Source organism: Lithobates pipiens, unplaced genomic scaffold (assembly GCF_037356315.1).
Source record: "Lithobates pipiens isolate NorthernLeopardFrog02 unplaced genomic scaffold, aLitPip1_a1.2 Scaffold_23, whole genome shotgun sequence".
NCBI classification, from domain to species: Eukaryota; Metazoa; Chordata; class Amphibia; order Anura; family Ranidae; genus Lithobates; species Lithobates pipiens.
The window spans coordinates 293,184,463-293,203,883 of NW_027507785.1; the positions used below are offsets into that span (position 1 = coordinate 293,184,463).

The following is a 19,421-nucleotide window of genomic DNA, read 5'->3' on the forward strand; positions in this document are numbered from 1 at the left end:
AGTAAATGCACAACTCGCTGAGCAAATAGTCTAGCAAAAAAACAATGTCGCTAATAAAGTTCAGCTTTGGTGCCAAGTATAAATGTTATTTCCTGTACTGGAAATGCCTGCATGCAACCTTACGTGTCCCCAGCGTTCCTGTGTCCCAGACTCCAGCTGGTTTAGCTGTGGAGCGTCTGTCGCCCCCAGCGCCTGCAGTGTGTGCTCCTCATGGACTTACTTTCCGCAAAGCGCCGCCACGCCCTCTCCGTCATTAAACAGGTCCCCCCTTTGGTTTAAGATAGCCATAGTCCGCACGTGAACGGCATTCGCAAACACTCCTTGGTCAGCTGTTGTGCAGACCCAGTGAAAGGGGAGGGAAGGGTGGGATGTGGAGGCGGGAAGTTAAAAAACAAACAAAAAAAAAAACCTTCTGTGGGGAATAAAAAAAAAAAAACACAACACACACACACACACACACAAACACAAGAAAGACGCCGGCACCACCCGAGAGGAGGAGGGGGGGGGGGGTTGGGGGCGGTGGGGAGTACAAACTACTGTTGTACCTCCCTTCCCCCAGGGTGGAAAAAAAAAAAAAAAAAACATGCTGCTTGGGAAAAATAAAATAAAAATAAAATAACTTTGTTCTGGATGAGGAATCCCCCCAGGCTTGCTGAGACCACACACAAGCTGTTTAGCTGGGGCACTGAGCTGACTGCGAAGCAACATACTAAGGTATGTTAATTTACTCCCCTAGTAGAGACTTTAATGCATGACATTTTACTCATGGAAGAAAAAATAAATAAAAATAGGTGGACTTTTTACAGTTCCTAGGCTTCTTCCATTACCATTTCATCGCTGCAGGATACTGCTGTAACAGCAAACCATCAAGGGCCGGTTCCCCTTTTTATCGGGGTTCCACTTCCTTGGACCTGTATTAGCACCCCACCAGGAAAAGCTTTAGGTAATATAAGCATGACCAAAAATCTCTGGTTCCTGGGGTCCAGCCCTGCAAGGAGAGGAGTTACAGGCAAAACCTTGTACTTCGAATACGAGACCCAGGTACCCCTGGGTAGGAGGGGTTATAAAGGGAGTGAACTTCCTGTACTGTGAAGTGGAAATAAAACGATAAAATGGTTTATAATTTATTTTTACAAATAAATGTGTGAAAAGCGTGGCGTACATTTGTATTCAGCCCCCTGAGTGAATACTTTGTAGAACCACATTTCTCTGCAATTACAGCTGCAACTCTTTATAGGGCTGTCTCTACCAGCTTTGCACATCTAGTGAAATTTTTGCCCATCTTTTCTTTGCAAAATAGCTCAAGCTCCGTCAGATTGGATGGATCGCGTCAGTGAAAAGCAATTCAAGTCTTGCCAGAGATTCTCAATTGGATTTAGGTCTGGACTTTGACTGGACCATTCCAACACATGAATATACTTTGATCTAAACCATTCCATTGTAGCTTTGGCTGTGTTTTTAGGGTCGTTCTCCTGGAAGGTGAACTTCTGCCCCAGTCTCAAGTCTTTTGCAGACTCCAACAGGTTTTCTTCTAAGATTGCCCTGTATTTGGCTCCATCCCTCGTCCCAGTAAAACTGACCAGCTTCCCTGTCCCTGCTGAAGAAAAGCAACGCCATAATATAATGCAGCCACCACGTTTCACGGTGTTCAGGGTGATCTGCAGTGTTAGTTTTCCACCACACACAGCCTTTTGCTTTTAGGCCAAAAAGTTGAATTTTTTGTCTCATCTGACCAGAGCACCTTCTTCCATGTGTTTTCTTTTGGCTTTTCTTTGGCTTTCTTTCAACAATGGCTTTCTTCTTGCCACTTTTCCATAAAGGCCAGATTTGTGGATTGCACAACCAATAGTTGTCCTGTGGACAGATTGTCCCACCTGAGCTGTGGATCTCTGCAGCTCCTCCAGAGTTACCATGAGCCTCTTGGCTGCTCCTCTGATTAATGTTCTCCTTGCTTGGTCTGTCAGTTTACGTGGACAGCCATGTCTTGGTAGGTTTGCAGTTGTACCATACTCATTCCATTTTCAGATGGTGGATTGAACAGTGCTCTGTGAGATGTTCAAAGCTTGGAGTATATTTCTATAATCCAAGATTAAAATTACACACAGCTGGACTCACTCAATTTACTAAGGCGACTTCTGAAAGCCAATTGTTTCCTCTAGATTTTAGTTTGGGGCATCAGAGTGAAGGGGGCTGAATACAAAATGCATACCACGCCTTTTCAAATCTTTGTAAAAAATGTTGAAAACCATTGATCAATTTCTTTCTACTTTACAATTATGTGTCACTTTGTGTTGTTATACAACATAAAACCCCAATAAAATAAATTTACGTTTTTAGTTGTAACATGACTAGAGGTCGACCGATATGGGTTTTTCTCTGGCCGATGCCGATGCCGATATTTAGAAATCATGGCGGCCGATAGCCGATATATGATGCCGATTTTTTTTGGGCCGATATGTTAGGCCGATTTTATTTTATTTATTTATTTTTTCCCTTTTTTATTTTATTTTTTAATCCCCCTTGATCTAACACACCTTTCCCACTGGGGCGTTTTTCAGGCGCTTTTGGGCTAAAAATAGCGCCTGTAAAATGGCTCCCCTGCAGTCTGTGTGAAAGCCTGAGTGCTTTCACACTGAGGCAATGCGCTGGCAGGATCTTAAAAAAAAAAGTCCTGCAAGCAGCACGTTTGGAGTGGTGTATACCGCTCCTCCACCACTCCTGCCCATTGATATGAATGGGCACCACTGCCGAAGCGCATGCAATGCGATTTGGCAGCAGTGCTTCATGGGCGCATTTAACCTCTTCCTTGGCCGCTAGCTGGGTTATATGTGCCCCACTAGCCAAATAGCACCGCTAAAATGATGGTAAAGAGCCGCTAAAACTTGCGTTTTACCATCAACGTCTGCCCGCTCCAGTGTGAAAGCAGTCTTCATAAGTGATACAGAAAATCTTACATTTAAACATTTATTAAACAAAACAAAACCTCCAATCAGTTTACTTGTATGTATGATTTAGATAAAAAACAAAACAAAAAAAAAAAACCTATATATTAAATAAAAACGGGTAGTCAAAACTTTTGGACGAAAAAAAAATGGGCTAACTTTACTGTTTTTATTTTATTTTTATTTTTTAAATAGTGTATTTTTTTCCTAAAAAAATGCATTTGAAAGACCTCTGTGCAAATGCCGTGTGACATAAAATATTGCAACAACCGCTATTTTATTCCCTAGGATCTCTGCTAAAAAAATATATATCATTTTTGGGGGGTCTAAGTGATTTTCTGGCAGAAAATACTGGATTTTTACTTGTAAGCAACAAGTGTCAGAAAAGATTTAGTCTTTAAATGGTTAAACTGAGAACTTCTACACACAGAGATGATTTCATTCATTCAGTGTAAACATTGTATCATTTAGTTCTTTTCTTGGCAGCCTGCCCAGAGAGGAGGAAAGGGTTTCTATGACGACTCAGGCAACTCACACTGACTGAAATGACTTCTGTAATAGAAAAGTCCCGCTGTAGTTCTAAATCGGCTTTTTATCAGCTCAAATCGGCCGATGCCATTTTTTTAAAAAACGGCAAATATCGGCCGATATATCGGCCGGCCGATATATCGGTCGACCTCTAAACATGACAAAATGTGGAAAATGTCAAGGGGTATGAATACTTTTTCGAGGCACTGTATACGTTTTACAGTCACATGAATCCCAGCCCTCAAGGAGCTCACAATCTAAAGACCCCAACTCACACTCATACATTCTAATCAGGAGCCAAACAATCTACCCAGCATGTCTTTGGGAGTTTGGCAGGAACCTGGAGTACCCGGCAGAAACCCATGCAAGCACGGGAACATGCAAACTCCAGGCAGGCAGCGCCATGATTGGGATTCAAGCCAGTAACCCTAGTGCTGCTGAGCGGAAAGTGCAAAACGCTTTGTCACTGTTCTGCTTGCACCTCTGAAATACAGTGAACCTGTACTTTGTCAAAAAACAACAAACTCACTTTAATGCTATCCTTTGCAACAGAAAGCAAATACCTTCCTTCTGCTCTCCCACACTGTCTTGCCACAAGGAAAGAGGAAACGAAGCCCTGTGTAACTTTTGAGGCAGTCTGAGAATACACAGGTCCAAGGACTCTCTCATCAACCACAGCACTGGGTCAATCATCACCGTCCCATGAAAAGAAAGTGAGTGTGAGAGCGCGCGAGAGTGCGTGTGTAAACATGGCTCCTCCATCCTCAAAAAAAGTTTTTTGCTCTTGGCTGCTAAATAAAAAGCATGATGGGCTGGTTAATGAAGGAAAGGAGGGTATGTGCAGCCTTGAAGAGTGACATTTAAAGCTGAACTCCAGGAAAAACAGTTAAACAGAAGAAAGGTACCGTTTACCTGCCGGGGATTTGTATTCCTCTATAGTCCATCTATTGCTAACATTTATACAGCACAGCCTTGTCTGGCAGGGAAGATGACCAGATTGTATCTGCTGAAGTTGAAACTAATCTCCAGCTTTTACTGAAGTTAAATAACTTTGTTTGGATCAAACTGGTCCAAACAATTTCATTCACTAAGCCATGCAGCACCTTTCAGTTCTGTATGACCTGTAAGTAGCCTACTGCGTCCCAGTAGTGGGACACAAACTTCCTGTCCCACTGCCAGAACAAAAAGGAGTTGGGTTTTAGCGCTACACAGCCAGTCGTAGGAGGCATTGTAATCTCTGAAGACAAAGCTTCCTCTGACTGGCGGAGATGAAGTGAGTGATGCCATCTGCCCTCCTCTTTGCCTTAGCCAGTCAGAGGAAGCTTTGTCTTTAGTCAGAAAATACGGCATGTCTTAGGCCCAGTTCACACTGGCATTAAAAGCAGGCATGTGAGCGGCGTTTTTAATGCACCTAAAGCGCCTAGGCAGTTGATGTGAACATCACCGTGCCCTGTTCATATCAAAAATATGAAGCATTCGCATGTCGAGTTTGAAAGATTTGAAACTCCTTCCATTCAAGGCTATGGTAACGCACTGCAAGCACGCTGGCATTAGTACATTACAAAGACACTTGTGGTGCGATTTTAACGTGCCAAAAACTTGTGTCGACTGCACCGCAAACTCACATTGGGTGTTTGGGGGGAGCATTTTTAACGCTCATTTAATGCTTATCAAAGTGCACCTATTAACGTGCGCACGTTTCATAAGTGTTAGTATTTTGAGCAAGTGTGAACAAGCACTTAGTAAAATAGTTTGTTTGGACTTGCTTGGTCCAAACCATTTAAACTTCTCTAAAAGCTGAAGATCAGCTTCAAGTAACACTTACAGGTCTTGTCTCTCCCCACAGCCTGTGACTGGACAGTGAATGGAGAAGCAGCACATGAATGAGCTCACATCTATGATTTTTCTCCCCCTCTCCTACCACCATAAATATCACAGTACAACTGACTGACTTTTTTTTTTTTTTTTTTACAGCTTCTCCCTCGTCCAGTATGCAGGACGGGGATTTCAAGGGGCTGAAACCAACTCCAAATGTAGGTACTTACACTGTCTTTTATATCTGACTGGAGTGTCAAACAAACTTTCAAGCTTCAAGCAGAGAATTCTTCAGAGCTCAGCTAGTTGTGAGAAAATTTTTTTTTTTATTTAATGGGAAAGTGGATTTAAAAAAGGGGATGTAAAGTTTCGTGTTTTTTCACCTTGATGCATTAAGGTGAAAAAACACCTGGCAGTCACCGGGCCCCCCTCCCATTTTACTTACCTTAATCCCTTCACCCAGGCGGCGGGGATGCGCTGTCTTTCTCCACGGGCTCCCAGCTCTTGATTGGATAGATGGATAGCAGCACAGCCATTGGCTCCTGCTGCCGTCAATCAAATCCAATGACACGGGTGCAGAGTCCTGCATTCAGCCTCTATGGATGCCGAATGCTGGACTTGGGAGCGCCCGCAAGGTAATCCCCAGGGAGAGCGCTTCTCCTAGGTTGTTATCCGATGTGGGGAGAAGTCCGTGAGTGCTGCTGAGGGGCCCCAGAAGAGCAGGTTCGGGGCCGCTCTGTGCAAAACGAGCTGCACAGTGGAGATATGATGATATGTTTGTTATTTGTTAAAAAAAAATATATATATATATATATATATATATATATATATATATATATATATATACTCTTATAATCACTTTAAACAGTCATGACTTTATATTGCTGCCATTAGCCCTTAACATCTAAAATTGATGCAAAATTAGAAATGCTCACCTGGGGCGGACTTTCCCATTTTCGTAAAAAGTCTTCTTTGGCTTTGGCTAGAAACTCTTTCACTAAAAAAATAAAATAAAAAAAAAGAAATACATTAGACACAGCCTTGGCCTGAAAAACAAATTGCATCCTATGCAAAAGATTTTAAAAGGAGAACCATGCATTGCCCATAGCGTTCACATTTTGCTTTTCCTGCCATCATAAAATGTAAAATTTGACTCATTGCCACAAGTCTTCCTTCAGGACATTTTTACATGTATGATGTCTTATTTGTTACATATTAAGAAGCTAATAAGACCGTATGATAATGGGAACCAGCACGATTCCAGAGCAGGTTCCCGCACCGTATCTCCCTCGCAAGCAGTTCACACTGTCCTCTGCGGACCGCTGCGGGTATCAATACAAAGTTAATGACAATCCCAGACCGGTTCACAGATCGCAGTGCAAACTCAAACAGAAATCAAATAGCATGGGTGTGAACACCCATGCAATTCAATTCCAGTGTAGGGGGAAAGAAAAGGTTCCTGCACCTTTTTCCTGCGAATCCAATGCGAGTTCAGCTATACAATATATGGCAGAATTCGCATTGCACAGACATCACATGTGATCGGCACAGCAACGTGGTGCGAATCACATGCAATGTCAGTGTTCGCAATAGTGTGAACCCAGGCTGAAGGGCCCAAACACACCACATGCAGTCCAGTTTCGGCATCAAAAACACATGGATGTAAAGTTATATGGTTTTAATGGCACAGTTCACACCAATGTGGTCAGTTCAAGTGCATTACAGTAAAAAAAAAAAAAAAAAAAAAAAAAAAGGGAAAAAAAAAAGTTGAATTTTTTTCTGCCTTGGAACGCCGTAAAACGTACTAAAAATGCATCGGAAGGCACATGTCCTTTAACGTTAAGAGCCAAGTCACGCCATAGAAACGCAGTCCAGATGCGTTTCAGATGCATTTATGCATGCGCATTTTTAATGCGTTCCAGTGCATTTCTGATGCAGTCCAGTGCGTTTTTTTTCTCCCTCATTTTTTCTCAACCTTAAATAAGGACATGTGCATTCCGGTGCTCTTTACCATGTTCCAGTGCAAAAAAAAAAAACTATTCTCATATTACTGGGTTTAGTTACACTTTATGTAGATGCAGGAAGCCTGGACACCTTGTACTGCAGGCCCTTGGGTACAGTTTTCTCTGCAGCAACTACAGTGAGCAGCTCAGTATTCCCAAATATGTAGGACTATTAGTTAGAATATAAATGGATTTCTCCCATCCACCTGAAACATGTGGATCTTCTCCGCCGCGTCATTGTCATCTGACAGTGGGGACTCTCCTGACAGAAGAATACACCTATCAGCCCATTCATTGGCTGAAGCGCTGACCAAAGCTAAAATTTCAAAACACACCCGCTCGAGGGCAGTTGGTCCTTAGATTGTCTGCTCTTTAACAGGTACAGGTCCCTGCTGAGCTGACCAAATTTTGATCCACCTATGGCCAGCTTGATTGCTTTGGCTATAAAAAATGTCCCTGTATTAATCTGATGGTTGCTGTGATAAGATGGAGAAAGGAAGAAACAAGGAGGTGGGCACTAGAGATGTGGGCGAGACATATCAAGCTAAAATGGCATTTTTGAGAAAAGGTGCTGATAATGGAGCTAAAAAACGTGTGAGATTGTACCGCAAATTTACTGTACTTATTTTGCGTTTTCATAGGCCATATGACTCAAAAACCACATCAAAAAACATAACACTGATGCGTTGTTGCTTTTTCAATGCATTGCAACAGGGACGTGCATTTTTTTTACCAAAAATTCAGTAAGCAAGATTTTTTAACACAACGCAAAGCGCAACGGACCAGTGTTGACATAAAAAAAAAAAAAAGTCAAATATAATACAATAATTTTTAAATTTATACATATATACACACACACACACACATACATTATATATATATACACACACATACATACATATACATATATACACACACACACACACACACACACACACACACACACTAAAGATATACATTTTTATTATTTTTATTATTTTTTTAACTATTTTTCTGTACCAAAATTTCCATTCGGTGCACCTCTAGTGGACACACGGACATCAAAGCAGGTGGTCCGGCCAGGTTATGCTGACAGATGACGATCATCTCAAACATGGAGATTCAACACCACATCTGCTCAGACATCTTGGGAGATGGAAGCTCCATGTTATCTTGCTTCACACATCACATTCAGCCTCATATGAAGAGCTCCCACACAAGAACAGCCCCATATAAATTATTAACCAACACTTGCAGCTCTTCATACAGTAAAAGCTTTTTTTTTTTTTTTTTTTTAAGTCAGTCGAAGACTAAAACAAAGCAGCAATTTTCTACACACAAAGCAGAGAGAAAGGTACAGGAACTGAAAATATGGCATTGTGGAAAATACTGAGTCTTTCTGATCTTTGCAGATTGTACACAGGCTTTGTAGAGTACCTGTCACTGTCTAAATCAAGAGACGGAAAAATACAAAAAAAAAAACACAACAACATGTTTACTGTAGAACGAGGTTCAAAATTGCTGAAAGGGAACCTTTTTCTGAATGTGAACCATAAGGTTCATCAAGTCTACTTTCACACTGGAGCCGTCTGAGTGTGAAACCCCAGGTACTCACCGAAGAAGGGGTTAAAAGCGTCAGAGTTGTGGCACTTCCGAAGTGCTTTTCAGGTGCTTCGGAATTCATTTTAATGGGCACCGCTGCCAAACCAATGATACTGCTTTCAGGACTTTTTCTAACATCCTGCAAGCGTACCACCCGGGTGTGAAAGCACTCTGCCTCCCATGCTGTCTGAATGTAAGAGCCTGTTTTCAGGGGCTCTTTCTAGCACTAAAACACCTGAAAACTGCCTCAGTGTGAAAGGGGTCTAAGGCCCCTTTCACAGGTGTGGACCGTATTTCATTCATCCGTTTTTGGATGAAATACGGACATACATGCATCCCTATGGGATAGCGGGTGTCTGCGGATGAACATCTCCGTCTCCGCTATGGTCCGATTCTGCAGACAGAGGAAAATCCTATTGTTCTAGCTGTCTACAGTGTGGATTGGATGAGAACGCGGACAGACGGGGAACGCAGCGATCTGACAGTGCGGTCCCTGGTCATCTGCCGGCTCAGCAAGGATCAAGGGAGCGATCCCCGCTGAGCAAACAGATGTTCACGGGGCAGATCGTCACGGATCCGTCCCGTGTGATAGGGGTCTAAGACATTACCTAATATACATAGTTACCAAAATAGACATCATCAGTTACTCCTTTACAAAAAAAAAAAAAAACCTGAGCATCCGCAGACACCCGCTATTGTCCGCCTCCGCAACTGTCCGATTCTGCAGACGGAGAAAAATCCTATTTTTCTGTCCGTCTGCAGAGCGGGTCGGACGAACACAGACAGACGGTCTGTGCGCATCCGATCCCCATAGAGGAGAGCGGAGAGCTGACAGGGCAGTCCCTGCACAGTGTGCGGAGACCGCCCTAGCCGCCGCCGGCTCAGCGGGGACAACGGAGCGACCCCCGCTGAGCGAGCGGATCATCACGGGGCGGATCATTACTGATTCGCCCCGTGTGAAAGAGGCCTTAGAAACAGGTTACATCCGTATTTAGGGTGTATGGTTACCAAAGAGCACCTGCCGGCGCCCCTCTGAGATAGCAGGTGGGGGGGGGGGGGGGGGGGGGATGTTCTTTCGGCACCCGCTGTCACAATTTAACCACTTGCCTACTTGGCCAATGCTGACATTTCTATCCCACTTGTAAAAATGTATCTTTTTGCTAGAAAATTACTTAGAACCCCCAAACTTTTTTTTTTTTTTTTTAAAGCAAAGGTCTGGAGACTAAAATCTTTATGTCATATGGTAGTTTTTCAAATGCAAATTTTTTGGAAAAAGTTATACACTTTAATGAATGTTAGCGAACACAAAACCATTTTTTTTTTTGCCAAAATATAAAAGATATTACGCCAAGTAAATAAACATGTCCCGATTCAAAATTGCACATGCCAGTCAAATGGCGATAAACTACAGCACTTTACATTTTCCACAGGGGACAATTTAAAAGCCTTTAAAGCAGCGGTTCTCAACTCATGTCCTCAGGACCCACTAACAGGCCAGGGTTTATGCATTACCTTGGGGAGATGCAGACTAGAATACTGCAATCACTGGGCAGCAAATGATATCCCCTGTGATGTATTTCAGTAATCTTGCAAACCTGGCCTGTTAGTGGGCCCCGAGAACAGGAGTTGAGAACCACTGCTTTAAGGGCCCTTTCACACTGGGGCAGGAGCGGCGTAGGCGGCGCCATTTTTATCGGCCCTTTACCGTCGTTTTAGCGGCGGTTTGCGGACGCTAGCGGGGCAGTTTTAACATCCGCTAGCGGCCAGAAAAGTGTTAAAACTGCCCACAAAGCGGCACTTTGCCGGCGGTATAGCCGTGCTGCTCCATTGATTTCAATGGGTAGGCGCGGTTTAGGAGTGGTGAATACACCGCTCCTTCACTGCTCCAAAGATGCAGCTAGCAGGACTTTTTTCACCATCCTGCTAGAGCACCGCTCCAGTGGGACAGCCTTTCGGCTTTCACACTGGAGTGAAAGGGGCCAGATTTTTTCAGCCGCTATTTTTAGCGATGTAGCGCCTGAAAAACGCCCCAGTGTGAAAGAGGCCTAAAGGTCACCAGTTTAGAGTTACTCAGGTGGTCTGGTGCTAAAATGATTGCTCTCACGCAGACATTCGCTGTGATACTGCACCGTTAACATATTATTCACGATTTATATAGCGCCAATAGTTTACGCAGCGCTTTACAATGTAGAAGGGGGGACAGCACAATTACAGTACAGTTCAATACAGAAGGGACAGGAGGGCCCTGCTCATAGAGCTTACATTCTAAAGGGAGGGGGGTGGTGGTACAAAAGGTGGGTGTGGGATAGGCATCCCTGAATAAGCGAGTTTTCAGTGATCTCCTTAAGGTGGAGACATATGCATGCGGGACCAACGTGTGCATTTAACTTTGCGCATTGGGGGCACTTTGACAATTTTTATTTATCTAACTTTTTTTTATTTTTACAGTTTCTTTAATTTTTGTCAAAAAACTTATTACCGTCACAAGGGATGCAAACGTCCCTTATGATAACAGGCAGTGGCAGGTATTATTTAAAGGAGCGATTTGGGGTCCATTAGACCCCAGCTCTCTCTTCTGCCCTCTAATGTAGCCAGACACAGATTGGTCGGATCGGCCAGTAAACACAGAGCCAAAACCAGAGGTGACTAAATCCTTGTCGTTTCTGGTTTCTCATGTGACCCAGTGGGAGGAACACCATCAGTTCCTCTCACTGTGACCAGGGGAGCCAAAGCTGCCAGTCTCATCTTTAGCAGACTCCTCCGCACAGGAGAGCCCAGTAAAGATGGGGGTTGGAGGAGGGTGAGAGACAGCCGAGCTCACGTCTCCTCCCGCATAACCCCCTAGGAGAAGCGCTCTGCCAGGGGGTTACCTTGCGGGTGCACTCCAGAGTCTAGCATTTCCGTCCATCAACACAGAACTCCACAACTCTGTGTCATTGGATTTGATTGACAGCAGCGAGAGCCAATGGCTGCACTGCAAGCAATTTATCCAATCAAGAGCTGAGAACCCCCACTGGAGTAGCGCTCTACCTCTCTGGCCGAATGGAACGAATGGACTCAGGTGAGTAAAATGGAGGGGCTGGGGGGGCTGTTGCGTGACATAGGATACATGAAGGTGAAAAAAAAACAAGGGTTTACAACCCCTTTAAGCCATAATGTGCTAGTAGGCATTGCCTACTAACACATTATGACAGACTTCCCTTTAAACCAAGCCCTCCAGCGACACGCTGTCACTGCTTTCATCTTCGCCTGGTCTTCCTTCTGGGTTTGCAGGCTCCGGCTGTTTGAGTGGCCAGGCCGTGTATTAGTCACTGCTGCGGAATTCACGCCGTGGCGCCGCGCTCAGTGTGCTCTCAATTCAGAGCGCAGTGTGCATGTCCCTGTGACGTCACAATCTGCACAAAGGAACAAGAGAGACACCTTTGGACTGCAGTATTGTCAGTTTAGGGGGAAGGGAGTGTTCGATGCAGATTTAAATACACTAACAAATTGAATCCAACCTCCAGCTCACATTTTTATTGGATAAATTCCCCTTTTCAGAAAAAATAAAAATAAATGCGCATTTATTGTTTGTTGCAGGAGCCAATAAAGCATTGCACCAGCGATCAGAAGATCTGATGCCATGCAGGTCCCCTGCAGACCTGTCAGTGTCTGGGCTTGCTCGTACCTCATACAAGGAAGCCGATACATTCTGACAGGAAGAATGAATGAACTACCACAACACTCACAGCACTGTGGTAGTTCACTGAAAACCACAAGCCGACAGCCATAAGAGCTGTCTTGTAATTTTCCGTTCACAGAGCGCTGTGAATGAGTGACACGGGTGGGTGGAGCCCCGCTCAGCCATATTTAAAAAATAATAATAATTTGACAGCTAGCTGATGGAGAAGATACCCAGCTCGCTGGTACAGCGGGGGGGGGGGGGGTCAGGGAGGTGCATTTATAACAGGTAACACCCCGAATGTGTGTGTAACATGTTATGAAAGGTGAACTTATCCTTTAAGCCATTATAGCAACTAGAGCTGTACAATTAATCGTCAAGAATTATCGCGATCTTGACTGAAGTTTCACAATTTTCTTTCCAAAATATAAAAGTACATGGTTTTCATGCAGTTTGTGTGGGAACAGAAACAATTTGTTCTATGCAAATAATTCTCTCTGCTCTTCTGAAGCCACAGCCATCAAAAGAAGGAAGGAGAAAAAAAACTGGGCAGTCTGCCAAGAATCAAAACATTCTTTATCAGTTGAACTTAAGTATAAACATTGTAACAATTTGTCAATGGGATAGACTTGTGTAAGTGAAAAAAGTTTAACCACTTAAAGCGGGAGTTCCGCCGTTTTTTTTTTTTTTAAAAGCCAGCAGCTGCTGACTTTTAAAATAAGGACACTTACCCGCCCAGCGCGCCGGCGATGTCGGCACCCGAAGCCGATCTCTCGATCGTCTCTCGGGTGCTGCCGCCGCCATCTTGGGTATGGGAATCAGGAAGTGGAGCCTTTCGGCTTCATTTCCCGGTTCCCTACTGCGCATGTGCGAGTCACGCTGCGCAATAAGGATGGTCCCCGCTGTCTCTGGGATCCGTGTGTTTCCCAGCAGGCAGCGGAGGACTTTCGGAAAGGGGCGTAGATTCTGCAGAATCTACGCCCCTTTCCGCAGATAGCTATGCCGGAAGTGGGTGCAGATACCTGTACTGTACAGGTATCTGCACCCCCCTCCCCCCTGAAAGGTGCCAATTGTGGCGCCGGAGGGGGGGTAGGATTCCAATGAGCGGAAGCTCCACTTTAGGGTGGACCTCCGCTTTAAACACTAAACCTTTTTCTGACATTTGTTGGTTTCAAGGTAAAATATTTTTTTTGCTAGAACATTACTTAGAACCCCCAAACACACCATCTCTCTGTCTCTATACATCTACATCTTATATAGATTATCTCTCTCTAGCTATATCTATACACACACACACACACACACACTAAATAGACACCCTAGAGAATAATATGGTGGTTGTTGCAATACTTTATGTCACACTGTATTTGTGCAGCAGTCTTTCAAATGCAAATATTTTTCTTTTAAGGCCCCTTTCACACATGCGGATGGTATGTCCGTATTTCATCCATCCGTTTGCGGATGAAATACGGGCATACATTCATCCCTATGGGATAGCGGGCGTCTGCGGATGAGTATCCGCAGACACCCGCTATTGTCCGCCTCCGCTACTGTCCGATTCTGCAGACGGAGCAAAATCCTATTTTTCTGTCCGTCTGCAGAGCGGATCGGGTGAACACGAGCACGGTCCGTGCTCGTCCGACCCCCATAGAGGAGAGCGGAGAGCGGAGAGCTGACAGGGCGGTCCCTGCACAGTGTGCGGAGACCGCCCTGTCCGCAGCCAGCTCAGCGGGGACAACGGAGCGATCCCCGCTGAGCGAGCGGATCATCACGGGGCAGATCTTTACTGATCCGCCCCGTGCGAAAGAGGCCTAAGAAACACTTTAATGAAAAAAAACTAAAAAAAAACAAACAAAACAAAAAAAACAAAAAAAAAAAAAAAAACACCAGTAAAGTTCACCCCTCTTTTTGTATAATGTGAAAGACTTTACGTTGCAAGAATCGTGATTTTTATTCAAAGCAAATAAAATCACGATTCTCCTTTTGGCCAGAATCGTGCAGCTCTAACAGCAACAGGTTTGTTCCTTTCGGGAAAAAGGTTTCACATAAATAAAAGCTGATCATTGTAAACACCTCCGTCAGTGGTAAGGGGTTTGTCTCAAATCTCTAAGGCTCGGTTCACACAGGGGCGACTTGTCGAGGCGACTTCGCCGCCTGACAAGTCGCGCTCCGTTCTGTACTATGGAACCGTTCTAATAGGAGCGACTCAAGTCGCTCCGACTTAGAAAAAAGGTTCCTGTACTACTTTTGGGGCGACTTCAGGCGACTTGCATTGACTTCTATACAGAAGTTGTTTTGCAAGTCGCCGCTGAAGTCGTTTGCAGGTCGCGTCTGTGAGTCACGCTGCAAGTCGTGCCGCCCCTGTGTGAACCGAGCCTAACTGCTGTATCTGCAAGACAGCCAGTTTTGTTGATAAACAGTCTTACTGGTCAGATCACCAGGTGAAAAAAATAAAAAAATAAAAAAAAAAAGAACCTAAAACAAAGAAAAACTAAGGCAGCCATTACATCTACAAATTGGTAAGCTGCAATATAATAAATGTTTTCTTTTGAATTTTAATACTTTAATCCTCTCCATTCTTCTCATGTCTGACATCAGGAAATTCACAGAAAAATGAAGACGTGTCATATAGGAAAGTGGCCTACCACTGGCCAGAAAGTGGGAGCTTTTCGAACAGCATTTGAAAATTCTATACCCTTCAAAACAGATTTTGATCTTTCAGAAAGGAAAGATGTTCTCGAAAAGGAGTTCAGCTACAAAATCGTCTGCTTCCATCCACTGTATATGGTCAGAAGGAAAGCCGTAATACCTTGCTAGATGTCGGAGACCATTTTACAGAATGAAAACTTCTGACAACACCAACACTCTTAATGTTTCAGGTGCTTCGCACTCTGGCCCTGCATTGCTGAAGCACAAGATTCAGTTGTCACTAGAGACCTCATCTAAATGGAATTTTTATGTTCTCTCCCAAGCAGACCGAGCGAGCGTCTACAACTTTGGAGGGACATTAGGTTGTACGCAAAAGGCTGATATACACGGTCTTGTCACCTGTAAAGCCAGTGGAATTTATTATTGCTATTTAAAAAGGAATAAAAGCTAAAGCACAGAGGGGCTTTCAAGGCAGGATTTAAAGGGTAACTCCACTTTCCACGGGGAAAAAAAATAGCAAATCATCAAAAAAAAAAAAAAAAAAAAAGATATAGCATATACAATTGTGTCACAAGTCACATTGTAATTGAGTGTTACAAATCACCTCTCCTTTTTAATCTGCAGCTCTGTAATCTTTTGTATAACGCAAAGCAATATGGCTACCTGAAGAGGTCCTGTACACAGAAAGCGCGCAGAACGCCCAGAAACAGCTCCTGCTTGTGTGACTAGCTTTTTCCAAGAGGTCTGCACTACTAAGACACAAGTCAGATATCAGGCATCCCCTGCAACAAAGACATTTTTGCCGAGATACTCCCAATAAGAAATTGTATAAAGGGATGCAGACCCTGCCATTTTCCTCATTAGACCCCTGTAAGTGTAGCAGCTGATTGATAATTATGAAACCACTCCCATTAGATTCACTTTTCCACATGGACACAGAAACAGGGATTTCTTCAGAACAAAAAATGTAGGAATCTGCAACAAAGTTTGTTAAAATTGGTGAAATGTACACAGATCCTCCAGAGGGGAATGTATTCCCCCCCCCCCCCCCCAACAAAAGTGGAGCAAGGCTTAATGTACACGAGACGTTTTCACCACCTCTCCTGAACGCTATAACTTGACAGATAGTAACCCACGTTTAAAACGTTCGTTTTGCCACGTTTTGCGTTTAGAAGTGTTTGAAAATAATTTTTCTTCTTTTTTTAAATAGCCAAAAATGAAAAAAACGCCTGTAAATGAAATGCGGCTAAACGCGAGTTACTGCGTTTGGCATCTGAATTTTTTTGCATTCAAAGAAAAGCCTATAAACTCAACTGCCTAAAAATGTCATTAACCACTTGCCAACTGGCACACGCCAGTGTATGTTGGCAGAATGGAACAGACAGGCAAATGGGCGTACAGGTACATCCCTTTAAATGTGTCATCGTGCCATCGCTTGCGTGCCGGTCGGGACCTCAGTGGGTCCGATCGCAGGTCCCGTGGACCTGATCGATGGGGGGATACCCAAAATCATCTCACGGGGGGGGGGGAAGAACGGGGAGATGCCGATGTAAACAATGATCTCCCGTTCTGCCTAACGACCGTGTCACTGATCTCTGCTCCCTGTGATCGGAGCAGAGATCAGTGACATGTCATACACATTTACTGCCAGTGTCATTTACACAGGAATCAGTGCATTTGTACAGCACAGATTGCTGTATAAATGACAATGGTCCCAAAAATGTGTCACAAATCTCCGATGTGTCCGCCATAATGTCACAGTCACAAAAAAAAAAAAAAAAAAAAAAAAAAAAAAAAAAAAAAAAAAAAAAAAAATCGCTGATCGCCACCATTACTAGTAAAAAATAAAAAAATTTTTTTTTTAAATAAGCAATAAAAACTATACCCAAATTTTGTAAATGCTATAACTTTTGCGCAAACCAAATGCTTAGCGTGATTTATTTTTTTTTACCAAGAATATGTAGAAGAATACGTATCGGCCTAAACTGAGGGAAAAAAAAAGTTTTTATAAATTTTTGGGGGATATTATAGCAAAATGTAAAAAATAATGCGTTTTTCAAAATTGTCGCACTTTGTTTATAGCGCAAAAAATAAAAACCAGGAGGTGATCAAATGCCACAAAAAAAAACAAACAAAAAAAAGCTCTATTTGTGGAAAAACAAAAAACGTTGATTTTGTTTGGGAGCCACATCGAACGACCGCGCAATTGTCAGTTAAAGCGACGCAGTGCCGAATCACAAAACGTGCTCTGGTCTTTGGCCTGCAAAATGGTCAGGGGCTTAAGTGGTTAAATGAACCTGTGTACTTATACACATAAGATAACATTGGATGAGTTCAGGGGCAATTGAAAAAAAGCATCCAACTGCTTCTGAACGTCCGTTTACCAGCAGTGTACACGAGGCCTTAATCTTTAAAATTTAAAATCATTCGGACAAGAAATAGAATTCACTAGTGCATAGCAAAACACAACTGTGAACCTTCTAATGGGGCAATTGTCAACTTCATGCAACCGTCTGTCTCTCACTTACCCCGGCCACAAGGAGAGATCAAAGAAAAGGGGGTTACAAGTGTGAATTACAAGAAGAACCACAATTCTAAAAAAAATAGATCAGCTTTACTACTAATTTAAAAGCACCAAATGGCATAGAAGTACATCAATATCAACTTCCCCAAAATCTCCCCTTAACTACTTAAGGAACGGCCTATTTTTCAGACTCCGTTTACAAGTTAAAATAACCCCCCCCCCCCCCCAGAAAATGACTCAGAACCCCCACACATTTTTTCCAGACACCCTAGAGAATAAAATGGCGGTCGTTGTGATACTTGTCACACTGTATTTGCACAGCGGTCTTACAAGTGCAATTTATTTTGGAAAGAATACTTTTTTTGGAATCCGCCACTGAGACCACTTTTATTTCAAAGCCAGCTGCCCGCAGTTTTTAAAAATACCAGGGTTTTGGCGGCTAACTGCTGCCATAACAACGGTATTTAGCGCCAAAGTACCGACGTATGACAACGCCAGCTGGTCCTTAAGTGGTTAAATCAGAAGTTATTCTTCAATATATTAATGGTTTATGCTTTTTCGTTTGTGTAGCGATAGGATTTTTTAAAATCATTTTCTATTTAGTTACATCAGCGGTCATTGGAGCCTGAGGAAGCTATGGTGAAATGCGTTGATCTGTGGACACCCATTTAAGATAATCTGACCTGCACCCATCACATTTGGAATCTTAAATCTGCAAGTTATGATACAACAGGTATCATTTTTGAGACGGGAAGTTGATATTGATGTACTTCTATCCCTTTCAGTGCTTGTAAATTTCTAATAAAAGCCGTTATGTTATTTTTCTTGCATTGTGGTTCTCCTTGTAAGGCACACTTATAACCCTCGTTTCTATGACCACTCCCCGTCCCCGTCCCATGTGAGAGACAGATAGTAGGGATCCACCAATACATCGGCTGAAATTAGGGTCATCTGTGTTTTGTTGATAGAAAAATAAAAAATAAAAAATAGTGCAGATAATGACCATCAAAAATGCACATGATTTTGCTGCGATTTTCATAGGTCATGTGACCTTTTCAATGAGGTGCGTTACATCGCAAAAAAAGTGCAATGGACCGCGTGAAGACAAAAAGAATTTAAAGGGATGCATTTTTCTTGATCTTGTCTTAGGTACATCTTGCTAGTAACAAGTTGGACCCCCTTTTTCCTTCATTCTTCAGGACATAGATTCAACAAGGTGTTGGAGACATTCCTCGGATATTTTGATCCATAGTGACATGATGGCATCACGCAGTCGCTGCACAGCCATGATGCCAGTCTCCCGTTCCACCACATTCCAAAAGGTGTTCTATTGGATTGAGATCTGGTGAGTGTGGAGGCCATTGGAGTGCAGTGACCTCATTGTGCAGTGGAGAGATTGGAGCTTTGTGACATGGTGCGTTATCCTGCTGGAAGGAGCCATCAGAAGAGGGGAACACTGTAGTCATAAAGGGATGGACAAGGCCACCAAAAATACTCAGGTAGGCCGTGGTGTTTAAAACAATGCAAAGTTAGTACTAAGTGGCCCAAAGTGTGCCAAGAAAATATCCCCCACACCATGACATCACCACAAGCCTGAAACGTTGATACTAGCCAGGCTGGATCCAAGTCAATTTCTCACCCTACCATCTGACTGTCGCAGCTGAAAACCGATAATCATCAGACCAGGCAACATATTTCCAATTTTCTATTGTCCAATT

The 19,421-nt window shown here is 43.3% G+C and overlaps 1 protein-coding gene across 3 annotated transcripts in view; it reads right to left on the minus strand.

Annotated features, from left to right (window-relative positions):
* PRKACB (protein kinase cAMP-activated catalytic subunit beta) overlaps positions 1–19,421 on the minus strand; it is a 158,874-nt gene that overhangs the window by 58,138 nt on the left and 81,315 nt on the right. For all 3 annotated transcript variants that reach the window (XM_077450358.1, XM_077450357.1, XM_077450359.1), the window contains exon 2: positions 6,221–6,282. In XM_077450358.1, the coding sequence (XP_077306484.1) occupies positions 6,221–6,282 (62 nt within the window). The remainder of the gene's footprint in view (positions 1–6,220; positions 6,283–19,421) is intronic.